Source organism: Nicotiana attenuata, unplaced genomic scaffold, assembly GCF_001879085.1.
Source record: "Nicotiana attenuata strain UT unplaced genomic scaffold, NIATTr2, whole genome shotgun sequence".
Classification (NCBI taxonomy): domain Eukaryota; kingdom Viridiplantae; phylum Streptophyta; class Magnoliopsida; order Solanales; family Solanaceae; genus Nicotiana; species Nicotiana attenuata.
In genome coordinates this window covers 3,488-23,474 of record NW_017678207.1, presented here as the reverse complement: position 1 = coordinate 23,474, position 19,987 = coordinate 3,488, and the positions used below count along the sequence as shown (strand labels likewise).

The following is a 19,987-nucleotide window of genomic DNA, read 5'->3' as shown; positions in this document are numbered from 1 at the left end:
AGTTCAGTGCGATCAGAATCAGCTGAGGTCTGTGGATGGATTCAAATGTGAATATGGGCTCTACATCAGGCCAGATGTGTTCATATCAGCTATGTGCTCCTTGTGGAAGAGTAGTCGAGGTGTTATTTCATCGTCAGTTATTTTATGTAATGATATATTGCGCCGTGTGAGTTATGAGACAGCATGGTGAATTGCTTATGTGTTGAGGTTCCGCGTAGAGATAATGTTATATGAGAAAAATGGCTCTTGAGATTCATATCGTATATCGCACCTCGATTGTGCTTGAGTTTATAGCTTGTAGCGCTATGTGTCTCGCCAGTGATGGTATTATGCACTTAGCGTGCTTGTGACCGACAATCGGTATTTGGTTGTAATGAGCAATCTAGCTTGGTGTGTAACTACCTATGTGAAATTCTATGTGTGGATCGGGTGGCACGCCGCCATGAGTATGTTGTTTAGATCGGGTTGCGCACCGCAACAGTGTGATGATAAGTACAGTTCCCCGTATTTGTTTCTATGTGTTTTGTTCTTCTTTTCCTGGGGAAAACTTATATTAGTTGTGTGCCCGCGTCGCATGTATGATTCGCGAGCGGGGTGTCTGTTTAAATATGTCGACCGCGTCGCATGTATGATTCGCGAGCGGGCTAATTAGAGTTCGTTTTCCTTTTGTATCGCGTTCGAATTGGTAGCCTATTGGCACATTGTGGCATCATATGAGACTTTTGATCATGACCGGGGTGGCTTATCGCCTAGGAAATTCGTACTGGGTGAGACAATGTTATTGGATCTGGGATCAGTGCGATCGGATTACATGAAATATATTAAGGAGCAGATACCATCATTTGGTTCGGAATAAGGTAAGGATTCTTGTTTGGAGTATAGGCTCAACGATTTGTCGACTCAGTAGTTGGTTATGAATTCTTCACATCTCTTCCGTCGTTGCGGTATTGTGAGAGTTGGAACAAAACTTATATATATCATGAGGCGCGTTGTGAGCATCAGATTCGTGGAATTTTGACTAATTTGATCAGAGAACGTTATTATGGTCCTGTGAGTAAGGTGGTGCAAGGTGTGAATTCAGCTAAGGTATGCTGTCATGTTGTGGCGATGCGTTTAGTGATTGTCATGGTGTTTGTATAATGGGAGCAGGCCTGGAAAATTCCGGATGTTGGAATTGGGTTCTAAGCTTATTTGTTTGAATAAAAGAGAATATCTTCGGATTTACTCGAGCTAATGTGCTCGGCTGAGTTGTGGTAGCACGGGTAGGTGCACAAGGTGTTTAACTGTGAAGTCTGACAACTCCAGCGCAGTTCTTAGCACATTCGAGGACGAACGTATATTTAAGTGGGGAGAGGATGTAGCGACCCGACCGGTCGTTTTGAGCTCTAGCGCGTCGTCCAGCAGTTTGAGGCCATGAGCAGCTTCATTACAGATATTACGACTTCCACGCGTGGTCGGAATTGAATTTCGGGAAGTTCGGGGTTGATTCGGAAGGAGAATTCTCATTTCGGAAGCCTTAAGTTGAAAGAATCAACTAGGATTGGATTTTTGAGTAAACGACCTCGGAATCGGGATTCGAAGGCTCTAGCAGGTTCGTATGATGATTTCAGACTTGGGCGCATGCCCGGATCGGGTTTTGGATGACCCAGGAGCGTTTTGGCGCCTATTTTGGAAGTTAGCACTTTGGAAGAAATTTCACAAGTTTGGGTTGAAGTGCATTTCAGTGTTATCGATGTCCGTTTGGGATTCCGAGTATGGGAGTAGCTCCGTATAGTGATTCTGGTATGGGGAGCGTGATCGGAAGTGAATTTGGAGGTCCGTGGGTCATTTTGAAGTTATTTTGCTAAAGATAGAAATTTGAAGGTTTTTGAGAAGTTTGACCGGAAGTGGTCTTTTTGATATCGGGGTCGGAATACGATTCCGAAAGTTGGAGTAGGTCCGTAATGTCGAATATGACTTGTGTGCAAAATTTGAAGTCGATCGGACGTGATTTGATAGGTTTAAACATCGAAAGTAGAAGTTTAAGATTCTAAAGTTCATTAAGCTTTGTTGGAGGTCGATTCATGATTTTAGCGTTGTTTGATATGATTTGAGACCTCGAGCAAGTCCGTAATGTGTTTTGGGATTGGTTGACATGATTGGTTGGGGTACCGGGGGCCTCGGGTGGATTTCGGGTGGCTATCGGATCGAAATGGAATTTTTGGGAAGGCTGAAGCTGCTGGTTGCTGTCATAACCGCACCTGCGGTTGCTAAAGCGCAGGTGCGAGACCGCAGAAGCGGTCCATCTATCGCAGAAGCGGCCCAAGGCCAGGCAGCCCAAGATTGCAGATGTGGCCTAAATCCGCAGAAGCGGTGGGCCTGTCCGCAGAAGCGGCCCAGACCGCAGAAGTGGTCTTCTTTTCGCAGAAGCGGTGGTTGCAGGTGCGGCCAAGGACCGCACATGCGGAAATCACAGAAGGCAGTGGCCTTCATTTATTCGGGCTCTAGACCATTTGTGTTCATTTTCACTCATTTCTTGGGCGATTTTGGATCTCTTGGAGGGGTGATTCCGCCTAGCATTGTGAGGTAAGTTATTTCTAATTAATGTGAGTTTAATACTTGAGTTTTGGGTAGATTAACTCATAAAAATTAGTGAAAATCATGGGAATAGAGTCAAACCTAGGGTTTTGCTAAAAATAAGATTCAACCATGAAATTTGTTATGGATGAAGTAGAAATCATATATTCTTCATCCTTAGGTTATAAAGAACAACTTTCTTCGAAAAGATTTCGGAATCCGAGCACGTGGGCCCGGGGTCGAATTTTAGGAAACTTGTGTTTAAGGTTGGGAAGTTGCTTAAATAGTTAGAATGCGATCTTGTGAGCTTGTATTGACTAGTTCTTACCTCGTTTATCTAGTTTTGGATCGTTCGGCTCCAAATTGAGAGTTTGAGCTCGTTCTTGGTATTGGAAGTACGCTTTGGAGCGAGGTGAGTCTCCTTTCTAACCTTGTAAGAGGGAATTGTCCCCATAGGTGAAATAATTGATTATGTGCTCATATTTGTGGGGGCTACGTATGCACGAGGTGACGAGAGTCCGTGCGTAGCTACTAATATGTAAGTCCAGGTAGTCTAGGACCCAGAAGCATGCTATACTTGGAATATCTGTAATCTTATTGACAGTTAAATTTCTTAAATCCTATCAAATTGGTAAATTAATTTCTAAGAGAATTAAACTTCATTTTTCTTAAATCGTTGAAAGTGAATTAGCTTTCATTTGGGTAAATGTCCCCCGATAAATCCTAAATTTGCTGTTTGAGCATGTATTTCTATGTGTACTTGCGTCGCATGTGTGATTCACGAGCAGGGTGCTTGTTTACTTAAATTTGACCGCGTCGCATATATGATTCGCGAGCGGGGTAATAGATGCATATATGGTTCGCGTCGTTAAACCCTCGGCAGTGCAGATTTTACATTTATGTTGGATCGGGCCGTACAACCTCGGCATGAGTTGCGCATGCTTGTATTGCTTGCCTTGAGATTTATTGATATTGATATCTGCTCTCTTCGACTTGAGATAATTGTTAATAAATGAATTATGAATCCGGAGGCTTTTAATAAAAAGGAACTTTTACCTGTTTCGTTACTCATTTGAATCTACTGTTGTTCTTAATAAATCCGTGAGTCATCGCATTAATAATATTATTACTGGACCTTTAGTAAGTGTCGAAGTTGTCATCTCGTCTCTACTTCTTCGAGATTAGGCGGGATACTTACTGAGTACACGTTGTTTTCGTACTCATGCTACACTTGCTGTGCATTTTGTTGCACAGGTACAGGTATTACTAGTGGCCTACTGAGCGTAGCAACATAGATGATATGGATACTAGGTGAGCTGTATTTCTCGAGGCGACCCGCAGCTAGTATAGTCTCTCTCTCTCTCTCAGCATTGTATTTACTTTATGTCCAATTTGTGTTCCGGACGGTTACTGTACTTTATTCGATTTCTTAGAAATTGCTCATGCACTTGTGACACCGGGTTCTAGGATGATTATGAAGTATTTTGTATTAACTGCTTAGCATTCAATTGATTTGAAACGATTATCTTTTACTGGTAAATTTGAAGGAAAGTCATAGTTTTCAAGAGTATTAAAACGAGAATTTAATTAAGTATTTGTTGGGTTTTTAAGGTATTTAATTAATATATTAAATACTTAAAAGAGGGTGAATGGGAAATGGAGGAAAATGAAATTTTTGAGTGAAATTTTAAGTTCCCCCTCCCTTGGCAAATGGGCATTGTCCCATATTGGAAGAGGAAGAGGTTTTTTATGGGTATATAAGCAATTGCTCTTCTTCTAGCTCTTAAAGAGTTGAGAAGAAGGCAAGCCTCGCACCGTCGTCGTCGTCGCTCGCTCGGCTCGGCTTCGGCTTCGGCTACGGCTACGGCTTCGGCTTCGGCTTCGGATTCGGATTCGGATTCGGATTCGGATTCGGATTCGGATTTGGATTTGGTCAAATGATCGATTGATTGATTAACTTTTTGGACCAAATTTATTTGTTAATAGTAAAATATTAACAGAAATGTTATTAAATATTTGTTTTAATAACAAAATATTAATATTAAATATTAATATTAAATCCAATCCNCGATCTTGTGAGCTTGTATTGACTAGTTCTTACCTCGTTTATCTAGTTTTGGATCGTTCGGCTCCAAATTGAGAGTTTGAGCTCGTTCTTGGTATTGGAAGTACGCTTTGGAGCGAGGTGAGTCTCCTTTCTAACCTTGTAAGAGGGAATTGTCCCCATAGGTGAAATAATTGATTATGTGCTCCTATTTGTGGGGGCTACGTATGCACGAGGTGACGAGAGTCCGTGCGTAGCTACTAATATGTAAGTCCGGGTAGTCTAGGACCCAGAAGCATGCTATACTTGGAATATCTGTAATCTTATTGACAGTTAAATTTCTTAAATCCTATCAAATTGGTAAATTAATTTCTAAGAGAATTAAACTTCATTTTTCTTAAATCGTTGAAAGCGAATTAGCTTTCATTTGGGTAAATGTCCCCCGATAAATCCTAAATTTGCTGTTTGAGAATGAATTTCTATGTGTACTTGCGTCGCATGTGTGATTCGCGAGCAGGGTGCTTGTTTACTTAAATTTGACCGCGTCGCATGTATGATTCGCGAGCGGGGTAATAGATGCATCTATGGTTCGCGCCGTTCGACCCTCGGCAGTGCACATTTTACATTTATGTTGGATCGGGCCGTACGACCTCGGCATGAGTTGCGCATGCTTGTATTGCTTGCCTTGAGATTTATTGATATTGATATCTGCTCTCCCCGACTTGAGATAATTGTTAATCAATGAATTATGAATCCGGAGACTTTTAATAAAAAGGAACTTTTACCTGTTTCATGATTCATTTGAATCTACTGTTGTTCTTAATAAATCCGTGAGTCATCGCATTAATAATATTATTATTGGACCTCTAGTAAGTGTCGAAGTTGCCATCTCGTCTCTACTTCTTCGAGATTAGGCGGGATACTTACTGAGTACACGTTGTTTTCGTACTCATGCTACACTTGCTGTGCATTTTGTTGCAGAGGTACAAGTATTACTAGTGGCATACTGGGCGTAGCAGCATGGATGATACGGAGACTAGGTGAGCTGTATTTCTCGAGGCGACCCGTAGCTAGTATAGTCTCTCTCTCAGCATTGTATTTACTTTCTATCCAATTTGTGTTCCGGACAATTACTGTACTTTATTCGATTTCTTAGAAATTGCTCATGCACTTGTGACACTGGGTTCTGGGATGATTATGAAGTATTTTGTATTAATTGCTTAGCATTCAATTGATTTGAAACGATTATACTGGTAAATTTGAAGGAAAGTCATAGTTTTCAAGAGTATTAAAACGAGAATTTAATTAGGTAGTTTGGTTGGCTTGCCTGACAGTGGTGTCCGGCGCCATCACGACCTTTAGTGGAATTTGGATCGTGACAGCGGACATATTTACTAGTTAGATATAAAGGAATACTTAAGAAGATCACAGGAGAACATCAAAGGAGTGGAAGAGAATACTGTTGATTGGAAGAGAACTAAATTCTTAAACTTTTTTGCTTCATATATTCAATACAAAAATATCGTATTTATGGGTAAAAAAAATTATCTTTTTGCAACAATCAAGAGTAAGTGATCCTTTATTTCTCGAAAAACATAAGACAAAACATCTCTTCATTTCTTAAAGAGTGAAATTCATATTTTCAAGGGTCAATGTAAATTTTTCAACAAAATAAAGGATGACCTTTCACAATATCAAAAAGCCATGACCTTGATGTTGGGCTCATGCCCATGTTGTCTAGCCAAAGGCCCAATGGCCTAATCCTATTCTCTTTTGGTTTCTATTCCTATTCGGAATTGGATTCGGTGTTTATTCCTATTTTGAGTGGGTTTTGGCTTTAAGAGAAAGCACCACTCATGATCTATAAATTGGACAACCTTGGAGAATTATTCTATGCTCATTGATACAAGTCTTTGAAAGACTTAAGCACATAAGAGTGGTTTAGAGAGAGCTTTCATCAAGAGAGAAGAGAGAAGAAAAGTATTTGTTTTGCTGCAGATTTTTATTCCGACCAGCCAAATTCAAATCACGTTTTCCGATTCGTTAACCGTTGGATCGGGCTGAAATTTTGACTAAGTGTTTGTAACATCTTGGTATTGGATTTGAGAGGTGGAGATCGGATTTGGATGCTCGTAGCATCTGATTTCGAGCCTCGAACAGCAGTTTTGTTTTTGTGAATTGTACTCTTTCTTCAATTGATTAGTTGTTGCTCTTGTTGCTATTGTTGCTCCGTGTTTGGCCCTTGTTGTGTAGCCAATTTGGAGAAATTTTGTAACCCTCTTATTGTTATAGTGGAGATTTTTGGATCTTTGTGATCCCGTGGTTTTTACCTTCTTTTTGAAGGGTTTTCCACGTTAAAATTTAGTGTTCTTTATCTTCTTTATTTTCGGATTTGCCTCTTCCTCAACATAACAGTGATATCAGAGCCTTGGTTATTTATCCGGGTTGTTACGGAATGGAGGCGAATATGAGCAAGATGGCATGTTTAAATGGGAGAAATTATAATGTTTGGAGAAGCAAGATGAAAGACTTGTTGTTCGTGAAGAAGATGCATCTACCCGTTTTTTCAGATCATAAATCCGAGAGTATATCCGATGAAGATTGGGATTTCGAGCACCAACAAGTATGTGGATATATACGGAAATGGGTTGAAGATAATGTTCGCAACCATATTGTGAACGAGATACATGCGAGATCATTGTGGGAAAAGCTAGAGACTCTTTATGCTCCAAAAACCGGGAACAACAAATTATTTCTGCTAAAGCAATTGATGACCTTTAAATACAAGGAATGCAGCCCTATCCTTGATCACATAAATGATTTGTAGGGCGTCCTTGATCAGCTATCTGGAATAGGAGTTAATTTTGATGATGAGATACAAGGACTTTGGCTTCTTAATACTCTGCCGGACTCTTGGGTAACTCTTCGTGTTTCTTTGACAAATTCAGCTCCTGGAGGTAAGGTGACCATGGAATATGCCAAGAGTGGTGTGTTGAACGAGGAACTAAGGAGAAAATCTCAGGGTTCGTCCTCACAAGCAGATATCTTGGTTACAGAAGACCGGGGGAGAGATAGAACAAGAAGCTCTAGGAATAGAGGTAAAAGTAGAAGTAAGTCAAGGTCCAAATATTATAATATTACATGCAACCACTGTGGCAAGAAAGGACACATCAAAAGGTTTTGCCGCAAGTTGAATCAAGACACTAGAGAAGGAAAGAAAGTTGAAAATAACGAGAACAATGTTGCTGCTATTGTTCGAGATGACCTTCTTTTTTCTTATGATGAAAACGTCATCAATTTGGTATCTCATGAGACTAGCTGGATAGTAGATTCTCCGCAGGAAGATTAGACGATGAAGGTTACCATAATGCCCTCTTTAACGGCCAATGGAAGCTCACTAAGGGCTCGTTAGTAGTGACTCACGGAGTCAAGTCTGGTTATTTATATGTGACACAGGGCTCTATTCTTAATGACTCAATAAATATGGTGGAAGGTGATACTTTATCAGAATTGTGGCATAGAAGATTGAGCCATATGAGCGATAGGGGGATTACGTGTCTGGCTAAGAAAAGTTTTCTTTCTAGATTGAAACAAGCAAAGCTGAAAAAGGTGTATCCATTGTTTAGCTGGCAAACAGAAAAGGGTTTCCTTTCATAGTCATCCTCCCTCAAGAAAGTCCGATTTATTGGAGCTAGTACACTCTGATTTGTGTGGTCCTTTTAAAGTAAAGTCAAAAGATGGTGCACTTTACTTTGTGACCTTCATTGATGATCATTCTCGTAAGCTCTGGGTGTATCCTTTGAAATCTAAAGATCAAGCACTTGGTGTGTTTAAGGAATTTCAGGCCTTAGCTGAGAGACAGACGGGGAAGAAATTAAAATGTATTCGCACTGACAATGGTGGTGAATATTGTGGTCCCTTTGATAACTATTGCAAGGAACAAGGAATTCATCATCAGAACACTCCGCCCAAGACGCCTCAATTGAACGGTTTGGCAGAGAGGATGAATAGAACTCTAGTTGAGAGAGTTAGATGCTTACTTCAGAGGCTAAACTTCCAAATACATTTTGGGCGGAAGCACTTAACACCGTTGCCTATGTTATCAATTTGTCTCCTGCTGTTGCTTTGGATGGTCATGTCCCAGACAGAGTTTGGTTTGCCAAAGATGTTTCTTATGATCACCTGAGAGTTTTTGGGTGTAAAGCTTGTGTGCATATTCCTAAAGATGAGAGATCGAAACTGGATGTCAAAACTAAGCAGTGCATCTTTATCGGTTATGGTCAAGATGAGTCTGGGTATCGTTTTTATGATCCAGTTGACAATAAACTTATTAGAAGTCGTGATGCAATATTCTTTGAAGACCAAACTATTGAAGATATTGACAAAGCTGAGAAGATAGATTCTCAGAGTAATGAGATCTTAGTTGATATTGATCCAGTTTCAATTGCTAAGGCACCTATTGCACATGAAGGAACCCAAGACAATGATGGAGATAGTGACCAAGATCAAAATGATCATCATGGTATAGATGTTATGGATGCTCCAGTTGATGAAGTTGTGGTTGATCAGCAACCAATTCCTGCACAGGTAACTACTTCGAATGCTCCTGAAACCTCTCTTTGAAGATCTACAAAGGAGAAGCAAAAATCCATGCGCTATCCTCCTGATGAGTATGTACTTTTGACTGCCATGGGAGAACCTGAGAATTATGATGAAGCCATGCAAGATAATCACAATGATCATTGGATCGAAGCGATGAAAGATGAGATGAAGTCACTCCATGAGAATGGCACATATGAGTTAGTAAAATTGCTGAAAGGTAAGAGAGCTTTATCTAACAAATGGATATTCATAATAAAGCAAGATAACCATACCTCTGCGCCTAGATACAAGGCGAGGTTAGTTGTTAAAGGTTTTGGCCAGAAGAAGGGAGTTGACTTTGATGAAATTTTCTCCCCTGTTGTGAAGATGTCTTCTATTCGTGTGGTTCTAGGCTTAGCCGCAAGTCTAGATTTAGAGGTTGAGCAGATGGATGTCAAGACTGCTTTTCTTCATGGTGGTTTAGATGAGGAGATTTATATGGAGCAACCTGAGAGTTTTGTAACTAAGGGAAAAGAAAATTATGTCTGCAAATTGAAAAAGAGCCTGTATGGATTGAAACAAGCTCCAAGGCAATGGTATTTGAAGTTTGAATCTGTCATAGAAGAACAAGGATACAGGAAAACTTCTTCAGACCACTGTGTATTTTTCCAGAAGTTCTCTGATGATGATTTTATTATTTAGCTTTATGTGGATGACATGCCTATTGCTGGCAAGAATAAATCCAGAATCGCAGTCCTTAAGAAGCAGTTGAGCAAATCGTTTGCGATGAAGGACTTGGGGCCAGCAAAGAAAATCTTGGGCATTCAAATCCACCGACATAGAGACAGAAAGGAGTTATTTCTGTCCCAAAAGCAATACATTCAGAAGGTACTCAAGAGGTTCAATATGACAGATGCAAAAGTGGTTAGTACACCTCTTGCTAAACACTTCAAATTGAGTATTAGTTAGAGTCCATCTATTGATGAAGAGAAAAAGGAGATGTCTCGTATTCCTTACTCTTCTGTCGTTGGTAGCTTGATGTATGCTATGGTTTGCACTATACCAGATATTGCACATGCCATTGGTACTATTAGTAGATTCCTTTCCAATCCTGGAAAAGAACATTGGGATGCAGTAAAATGGATATTAAGGTATTTGAAAGGTACTGCAGATTTGAAGCTGTGCTTTGGCAATGGCAAGCCTGAACTTGTTTGTTTTACAGACTCTGATTTAGGAGGTAATCTTGATAATTCAAGATCGACTTCCGGTTATTTGATCACTTTTGCAGGGGGAGCTGTTTCTTGGCAATCTAGACTACAGAAGTGCATAGCTCTATCCACCACAAAAGCCGAATATATTGCTTTCACAGAAGGTGCCAAAGAACTATTATGGATGAAGGTGTTTATTAATGATCTTGGCTTTGAGCAGCCAAGGTACATCTTATTTTGTGATAATCAGAGTGCTATCTGTCTCACCAAGCACTCCACTTTTCATTCTAAGACCAAACATATAAATAGAATGTATCATTGGATAAGAATGGCCGTGGAAGAGAAATTATTTGAGGTTGAGAAGATACACTCTGATGAAAATCCTTCAGATATGCTGACAAAGGCGGTGGTTGCAGATAAACATGAATTTTGCAGAAAATTGGCAGGCATGAAGCCTGTCAATAGTTACTCTACTTGAAGACACACTTGGCCCCTTGGATGGAGGGGGAGTTTGTTGGGCTCATGCCCATGTTGTCCAGCCAAAGGCCCAATGGCCTAATCCTATTCTCTTTTGGTTTCCATTCCTATTCGGAATTGGATTCAGTGTTTATTCCTATTTTAAGTGGGTTTTGGCTTTAAGAGAAAGCACCACTCATGATCTATTAATAGGACAACCTTGAAGAATTATTCTATGCTCATTGATACAAGTCTTTGAAAGACTTAAGCACATAAGAGTGGTTTAGAGAGAGCTTTCATCAAGAGAGAAGAGAGAAGAAAAGTATTTATTTTGCTGCAGATTTTTATTCCGACCAGCCAACTTCAAGATCGGGCTGAAATTTTGACTGAGTGTTAGTAACATCTTCGTCTTAGATTTGAACGGTGGAGATCGGATTTGGAGGCTCGTAGCATCTGATTTCGAGCCTTGAACAGTAGCTTTGTTTTTGTGAATTATACTCTTTCTTCAATTGATTAGTTGTTGCTCTTGTTGCTATTGTCGCTCCGTGTTTGGCCCTTATTGTATAGCCAATTTGGAGAACTTTTGTAACCCTCTTATTGTTATAGTGGAACTTTTTGGATGTTTGTGATCCCGTAATTTTTACCTTCAATTTGAAGGGTTTTCCACGTTAAAATTTGGTGTTCTTTATCTTCTTTATTTTCCGGTTTGCCTCTTCCTCAACATAACACTTAGACACCAATTTCAGAGAATAACATAACTTGCTAAACTTGATTGACCACGTTAGGAATGAACACTTACATTTTACAACACCAACAAGATTCTAAATTATTTGTACAACATAAGTGCAATATTTTGTCGTGGTGATCCTGAGAAAATAACATGGATCGGAGAACTAGATTATGACACTAACTTTTTAGCAACTCAAAATAGGTACTCCATTTGAATTAAAATTTGTAATGCTCGAGTAGATTGATTGACATAGTTGGGTTGTATTTCGTATTTAGGGTAAAGAAGCTGTAAAAAATAGAAGACATGGGGGAACTTTTCTTTCCAAATCCCATTCAACAATGCATGGAAGATAAAGTCAGAATGATGTAGGAGAGAGCATAACTAAAACAGGAAAAATAGATGTACAAACTAATTCATGATTAAATGTAATTCCAAATATGTTCTAGTAGTATGAGTCCTCACCATAGTCCCCTTTACAGGAAGGAACGTAAGGGGAGGCAATCAAGCACAAGTTAGTTTTTCTTTCAAGACTGGTACTAAATTTTTCGGTCATGTCTAATTCTTGAGGACTCATTCCATGGGGAAGTTTCCAGTCAAAATGATAGAGCAATAATGCAAGAGAAATCTCCACACTCGCCATTCCGAAGGATATTCCTGGGCATATTCTTCTTCCTGCACCAAATGGCGTGTACTCAAAATGAGTTGGTACGCTTTCAATTGGACTACCATCAAACCTATCCGGATCAAATGTTTCCGGATTTTCCCAGTGTTTTGGATCTCTTCCAACTGCCCATAGATTTAGTAGCACTAATGTTTTATTTGGTATTGTATATCCGTCGATCTCACTCTCCTCCCTGGATTCTCTAGCGAATGAAAGAGGACCCGGGGGATGAAGTCTTAGAGTTTCTTTGATTACCATTCTCAAGTACGTTAGCTTTTGAATGTGACTTTGATCGATCCTTTCTGTGAAGACTTCCCTCACTTCAGCTTGTGCTTTCTTCATCATTTTTGGATTCTTTACCAGTTCTGAAAAAGCCCACAACATGGCTGTTGCTGAGGTTGAAGTTCCGGCTACAAACAACTCCTGCCAGTGCATTCATCAAATTTATAATAAGGAGGACACCAGGAATTAGGAAACAGTAAGTGTAATGAATGGACACGAAGTTCACGAAATAAAACAAGATTTTTGACACATAAACAAAATATACCAAAATTTCTCTTATGTGTGTGGTGGTAAAGGTTCCACATGTCTTTTCATTTTCTGTCTTCTAGTAAAAGATAGGAGCAAATTTTTAATAAAGTGGGTCCAAACAAGTCGGGTAAAATTGGAATGCTAATTGTAAATGGTCTCAAAATAGTGAAATATATAAAAAAAATTTGAAAATTATTTAAAAGAAAGTATCATATAGAATGGACAATAATAATAACAATGAAGTAAAAATAGCACGGTATAGCCAATTTTCGGACTGGTCAATCAAAAATTCAGCGTTTACCAAGTCAATGAAAAATAACCACCGTTTTGTTGCAATAGAGACCGGTCCAGCATAATATACTGGAGTTCGGTGCACTTGTGTATGAACTCCAGCATATTATGCTGGACCAGTATACTTTGCTGGCTCCAGTATAATATACTGGAGACTGGAGCACTGGTGCTCCAAACTCCAGTATATTAATATACTTGCTGGAACTCCAGTATATTATGCTGGAGTTCTAGTGTATTTATGCTGGAACTCCATCATATTATGCTGGAGTTCCAGCATACTATCCTGGAACTCCAGTATAATATGCTAGAGTTCAAGTATACTTATGCTGGAACTCCAGCATAATATACTGGAGTATTTTTCGGGTTTTGAATAGTATTTTTGCTCAAATTTATCTTTACATAAAAAATGGCTACATTTCGATTACTTTTGAAATTGGGCTATTTTTGAACGACCAATTGTAAATCTGGTTATTTTTAAATTTCTCCCTAACAATGAAATATAAAGTAAAAATAGTTCGCCGAGCCCAAACCTATATACTCACAAAATTGCAGGAAGTCAGAGTCCGACGAACCCACAACTCCGTCAATGATAAACCAATGGTTATAGATTCGATATCCACAAACGGAAAAATATATATAAAACACATGAACTCAAGGTTCTAAGGTTATTATTTCTCTTCTCTTTAACGCCCTCCTACTTAAGCAATCAACGGCTCTCAGCTAAATCTAACAAATTAAATTGTAGTACAAACTTGACGCATATAAGCTATTTCAGTCCAATAGACTTGCGATTAAAGGAGAAGAATTAATGAGTGGTAAAACAAAAAATGGGAGAAATTAAAACAAGAAGAGACCGGCTACTTACCAAGACTGTAGCTTTGATAACATTTCTAGTGATAGGAATCGGAAAATCTTTGCTCTCCTTTAGTTTCAGAAGTACATCCACGATATCTTCCTCTATTTGCTTGCCATCACCATCAGTACTTCCTGATCTCTTCAATTCATGTTCACGTATAATTTGTTCAACAATATGATCAGCCTTATGATGCATTTTCGTTAATTTTCGCTTTAGGCCACTAATTAATTGAACTATTTTCCAGGAAGGATATAGATCGGCTGCGCTGAATATTCCCGCTAAGCTTACGAATTCTTTCATTACCATTAAAAATGACTCCTGATCTGTACATGCCGTCCTACCAACAGCAGCTTTACAAGTGATAGCAAATTGCAACAGACTCAGTCTTTCATTCAAGTCAATGGGTTTCCCTACTTCTGCAGCTGCAATTGACTTAACAAGATCACGCACCTCGTCAAACATCATGGGAAAAAACGAGTGGATCCTCTTCAGACCAAGGAGTTCCGAGTTACAAATTTTTCGCATCTGTCTCCAGAAGTCACCATATGGAGCGAATGCCATATCAGAAAAACCGTACATCATTATCTTCCCAACGAAAAGCTCTGGCCGGTTAGAGAAAGTGAGATCATGTGTTTTGAAAAATTGTTTGGAAACTTCAGCAGACGAAACGACAAGAACCAAACGTTGACCGAGCTTTAGGTGCATCAAAGGCCCGTATTTAGCTGCTAATTTACTCAGAGCAACATGTGGTTGGAACTCTGATGATCCGAGGCAGAGCAGTTGATGCAAGTTCCCTATCAGTGGGAGCTTCCTCGGCCCTGGTGGCAATTTCTGCTTACTGTTTGCATATTTGTTGTACCCTTCGATTGTTATGAAACATAAGGATAACAATACAAGGAAAATGGAAACGAAGAAAGATGTCTGGATTTCCATGGGAATTTGAAAAAAGATTGAGAGGTTCAGAAAGACCAAGAGGGTGTTTGGCTAAGCTTATAAGCCGGTCAAACTGGCTTATAAATACTTTTTGGCTTATCTACGCGTTTGGTAAAATTAAAAGTGCTTATAAGTTAAGTGCTTATAAGCCAAAAATAAGCTAAAAGCCATAAGTTGGTCTCCCCCAACTTATCAAATTTCAGCTTATAAGCACTTTAGGTTTGACCAAAATATTTACTATTCTATCCCTAAAATACTTCTTTTTAGAACAAAACTCTTCGTATACCCAGTTTTCAGCTGCTTATTATTAATTTCAGCACTTTTATCCAAACACGTAACTGCTTATTTTTTAAATCAGTTTCAACACTTAAAAGTGCTTTTTAGCAGCTAATGCTTATCAGCTACTCTAAATCAGCTAAGCCAAACGGGCTCCAAGTCTGCTTAGCTTGCCAGGTTTTTGAGACGCCTTCTTTCTGATTTCCTCGCTCCACTGTTATATGGTCATACAGTATAACTTATTTAACTTACATATGCCCACTGATAGCACAAAGATTTTTACGTTATCATGTCATTCAAAAGATAAACACTTCATAAAAAAGATGATATGTTGTATTTTGAAGCTTGCCTAGTGCGGTTTACATCTCCGGTGTAGTTTGCGAGCTATTGTACAGTAAGCAGGTTACTTAGTGCACCCAAAGAGTAGCGGCTCCGGGTCCCTGGGAACTTTTACCTGATAGTGTAAAATAATTCATATTAGGGGACAATCAGATAGCACCGAGCGGAGCAAAGGGAAGGGGACTAATTTAAAATTTTGTTTGGTGTATGGCCAAATATATTGAAGAAAGTATAGGGAGTTGAAGATTTATAAATTTGTAATGGTGAGCCTCGCTTACGCAAATTTAATATTTCTCGTTCCTAACCGATCGAATCTTCAGATTTCACGTGGTGTGAAGATTTTTATTTAGAATTTTAAGAGATAAAAATAAAAAGGGCTGTTATGACTACATTAAATTGTGTGTCCATTTTAATTTTTTTAAGAAGCTTAAGTAAACTAAGCTTTCTGAAGAGGTTTACAATGAAACAAGTAGGTTGTAAGTAGCTCATGCAAATAGATTGCGAGCAATTAGAAAGGATTGTAATCAGCTTATTACACGCAACTTGCTTTCTTCCGTAAATAGAGAGTAATGATTTGTTTCAATTTGAAAAAAATAATAATACATTACTTTGTCTTTCTCTATATATTCACTCTCTTCATTTGCTTTATATCTTATAGCACGTTATTAGCCTGAGTCTCTACTATTTTTTCTATGATGATTACTTGTGTTTACCCTCAAAATCGGATAACAATTAAATTTGTATGCGGTTTTAAGGATACGTGATTTAACTTGATACAAATTGAGAAATCAGATTATTATTGAAATTAATGATAGAAAAGTAAATGCAAACCACACAAGTTGAACAATCTTGGCCTTGAAGGTTGGTCACCCTCGAGTCAAAAATGCCTTAATCGATACCGGAACAGAATGATGCGATAATAAGAACTAGTATTAATAGTATATTCTTTGTGATGCATATTAAAATGTGTCCCATAAATTATCAGATCCCCTTTTATATAGTAGAGGAGTCCTACTCTAGGTACATTTCTATAAAAGGTAAATATCTCTTGATTTGTTAATTGCCGGTTCCTTGACGATATGCGCCGAGATTCCTGCCGTAATATCCGCCTGGTCACGGATATTTCGGTCTTCCGTTTGTTATTTCCGAGCTCGCTCGAGGCTAAGGTCGATATCGGACTCAATGTTCATCGAAGGCAGGTCTTCCAATCTTAGGTTCTAACTCGGTGAGACTCGAGGTCAATCTCCAGTCCGTGGTCGCCACGTTCTAAGCCAAATCTACCAAGTTGTAGTCGAGCTCGACTTCGACTGTATACAACTTCTAAGTTTTATTATGTAATTTCTTTTCGAAGAAACAAGGAAACATGTGCACATCTGTTATTTGACCATGTTCATTGGGAGAATGGGGGGTTTTGACACAGTTATCCACAAAAACAAAACTATTTACCCTTGTCTACCCATTTGCTTTTCTACCCATAAACTAATTACATTTCCTACCCATAGTAGGTTTTGTGGGAAATTTTCTCTTTATTCTCCAATTCTTTTTTATTTCTATGCTTCTTTTCTTTTCTTTTGCTTTTCTCCTTTTCTTTTTTCTTGTTTTCTTCTTATTTTTTTTCTTTTTTCCTATTCTAATTTCATTTAATTTCTTTTCTTTATATTCTTTTTCTCTTCATAATCTGATTTCATTTACTATTTTCACTATTTTTTATTATTCTCTTTTTTATATTATTACTAAAGAAAAATCAAATTGTGTACCAATTAAATGTAGCTAATACAATCAAAAAATATTAACTAACATTTGATACCAGTATAGTATATAGTTATACCAACAGGGTATACAATTGTACGCAAAGAGTTAAAAAAGTTTAATTCAATTATTAAACTGAAATAATATCAGTTGTCAATAAAAATTTTAAAAAAATCTAAAAGGATCTAATTGTAAGAGTATACCGTTACATTATATAGCATACTATAATTTTTTTTTTTTTTGCATTTTCAATTTGCCGTTCACGCTAGGTAAAAGCTTAAAACAAATTAAAAGGGAAAAGGCAAGTGAATTTATGGGTAATAAGTATACTATTGTAGTATATTGTATACTATTACAGCATATTGTTACAATATCTTGCATATTATTACAGTATACCATAACAATATATTTGTATACTATAATGGTATACTGTTGTAGTATAACTATATACTCCTATAGTATATTAGTATACTGTAGCAGTATACTGTTAGGTAATAGTGTTCTTCTTCGATTATTACTGTAGTTGTGTTCTTCTTCGATTTTCAACTGAAAATTTCGATCTCAATCACCTCAAATCAGCTCCAAGTCTCGACCAAACTGACTCAACATTTAGTTACAGTTGCCAATCGATATTTTAATCACGCCAGTCAAAATCTAATCAAACAATTACAAACTCGACAAATGCAATTTATGATTTTCAAGTTTCAAGGTCTTTCAATGGTTGATCTAATTTTTCTTACAATAAATCACTATGAACTTCTCAAAAGATATTAGAAATAATTATTTGTAACACTAAACGTTCAAGTTCTCCTTCATTGCAGGTACTAATTGTTTCGGTTTTGAAAAATTTGCTAATTACTTTTAATATTAGTCATTTAATACTCAATTACTAAATTGTTAGAGTTCTACATTCCTTTTGTTAGTTGCATTTGATTTTTTTTTAATTATCACCGATAAATTAAAATAAAAAATCAGCATAGCTACTAAGTACAGAGAAAGCCTACTTTGAAATTTTTTTATAAAAGAACAAGGGGGACATTAATGTTTGGAACCAAATATAAGCTTCAGCAAGAAAGGAAAAAAAGAGAAAGGGAGAAGAAAAAGATGAGGATAAGTGCAGGGTAGTTGTAGTAGATGAAGTATGCGGGTAAATACTTTTGGTCGGATAGGTATATAATGTAACTAGTTTGAGAATAGGTAGAAACGGGTAATTATTTTATAGTAGGTAGGTATATAGCATAAATTGCTCAATCTCGTGGGCACCTCTAAATAGACCCCTCATGTGCTTATTAACTCAACAATAGTTGATTCCCCAAAAGATTAATTGGTTATGAATGTGTCGCTCTGGACTCGTCAGAATACTACTCCCTCCGGTCCAAAATAAGTGATTTTTTGGATGTTTTCACACAGATTAAGAAATTCACCTTTTAGCATTAATTAGCAATTGAATTGACCATATTAACCTTTACTATCTCACATAAATCCTCCTAACACATATTCCAACACTATTTACTCCAAGGGCAATGTAGGAAAAAAATAATTAATTCATTCTTAAAATCTGGAAAAATCACTTATTTTGGACTACAGGAAAAAGGCCAAAAAAATCACTTATTTTGGACCGGAGGGAGTAGTGAAGAGTTGACAAAACTTAAAAGAAGAAATATTTTAAGGAAGAGATCCCTATACCTTTTATATATATATATATAGTCTTCCAATCTTTTCAACTATCAATATTAGACTTTGTTCGCACATCCAACTACTTTATATAATGTCAATCATGTGGTGACAAGATTTAGGTGTTGACTAACAAATGGCAAATCAAACTTTGAAAACATTCCAAATATAACTCTAATTATTTCAACAATCTAACTGAAGGTCTCACTACATTTTACAACATAACTAACAATAAGTTGAAGTATAGAAGACAAAAGGAAATTTTCCAAATGCTCTGTGATCAATGAACACAATTGGTCATAGAGATATATAGCATCAGGATAAGCTAACATTCAGTTTAAGAACAACAAAACTCATTAAAATCTGCTTGGGGTTTCAGCACTGGCTATTTGGCGAGACTCTAGGCTTGTGTTGGGGATAGGTCGACTGGTTTGTAAAATAATGTGTTTATATTACTCTTGAGTCCCTCTGGAGAGCGAAACTCATTGCCGTTTGAGTATAGAATATGAGCTACTTTGCTCGTGTTCCAAAACAGATCTTTGCATACTTGCGGCAACTGACTGCTTTCTTTCTTATGAAGCACCATTCTCAGCAATTTTCTTCTGTTCTTCTCCAGCATTTCTTTTACCTCTTCTACTGCCTCTTCTTCCGAAACCGTTCCTTCACTTTGTGTTACGAGTATGTTGACTATGTTACTTGACCTCTCTTCTTTTTCTTTCTGCAACCAAAAGATATTGTTAAATAGATATTTATAGCGTAACCGGTAAAGTTGCTGCCATTTAGACCAGAATGTCACGAGTTCGAGTCGTGAAAACACTCTCTTGTAGAAATGCAGGGTAACACTGCTTACAATAGACCCTTGTGGCCTGGCCCTTCTCCCGACCCCGTGCATAGCGGAAGCTTAGTGCATCGGATTGTCCTTTTTTAGATATTTATAGTGCAACTACAAAATAAATGAAGAAATAAATGAACTCACCTTGTAAGTTTGAGTGTCATTAAGGAGTCTACACACTATAGTCGTACATTTGCATATTTCACCAAGTTCAGCACTTTTTATAACTTCTCCGAAAGTTTTGGCGCGAGAATATATTGTGTTGTAAAA

At 37.8% G+C, this 19,987-nt stretch overlaps 1 protein-coding gene and 1 long non-coding RNA gene across 2 annotated transcripts; both read right to left on the bottom strand.

The window, feature by feature from the left end:
* Window positions 1-11,815: 11,815 nt before the first annotated feature.
* LOC109221576 (premnaspirodiene oxygenase-like) lies at window positions 11,816-14,916 on the bottom strand. Its single transcript, XM_019386050.1, has 2 exons — window positions 13,924-14,916; window positions 11,816-12,659 (listed from the first exon to the last, which is right to left on the bottom strand). Exons 1-2 carry the CDS (start codon window positions 14,845-14,847, stop codon window positions 12,018-12,020), a joined length of 1,566 nt encoding a protein of 521 aa, XP_019241595.1. The 5' UTR covers window positions 14,848-14,916; the 3' UTR covers window positions 11,816-12,017.
* A 4,094-nt stretch (window positions 14,917-19,010) lies between these two features.
* On the bottom strand, window positions 19,011-19,942 carry LOC109221575. The gene is made up of 2 exons (XR_002067280.1): window positions 19,862-19,942; window positions 19,011-19,603 (listed from the first exon to the last, which is right to left on the bottom strand). It is a non-coding gene; the product is annotated as an uncharacterized LOC109221575 (long non-coding RNA).
* Between the last annotated feature and the right edge of the window lie 45 nt (window positions 19,943-19,987).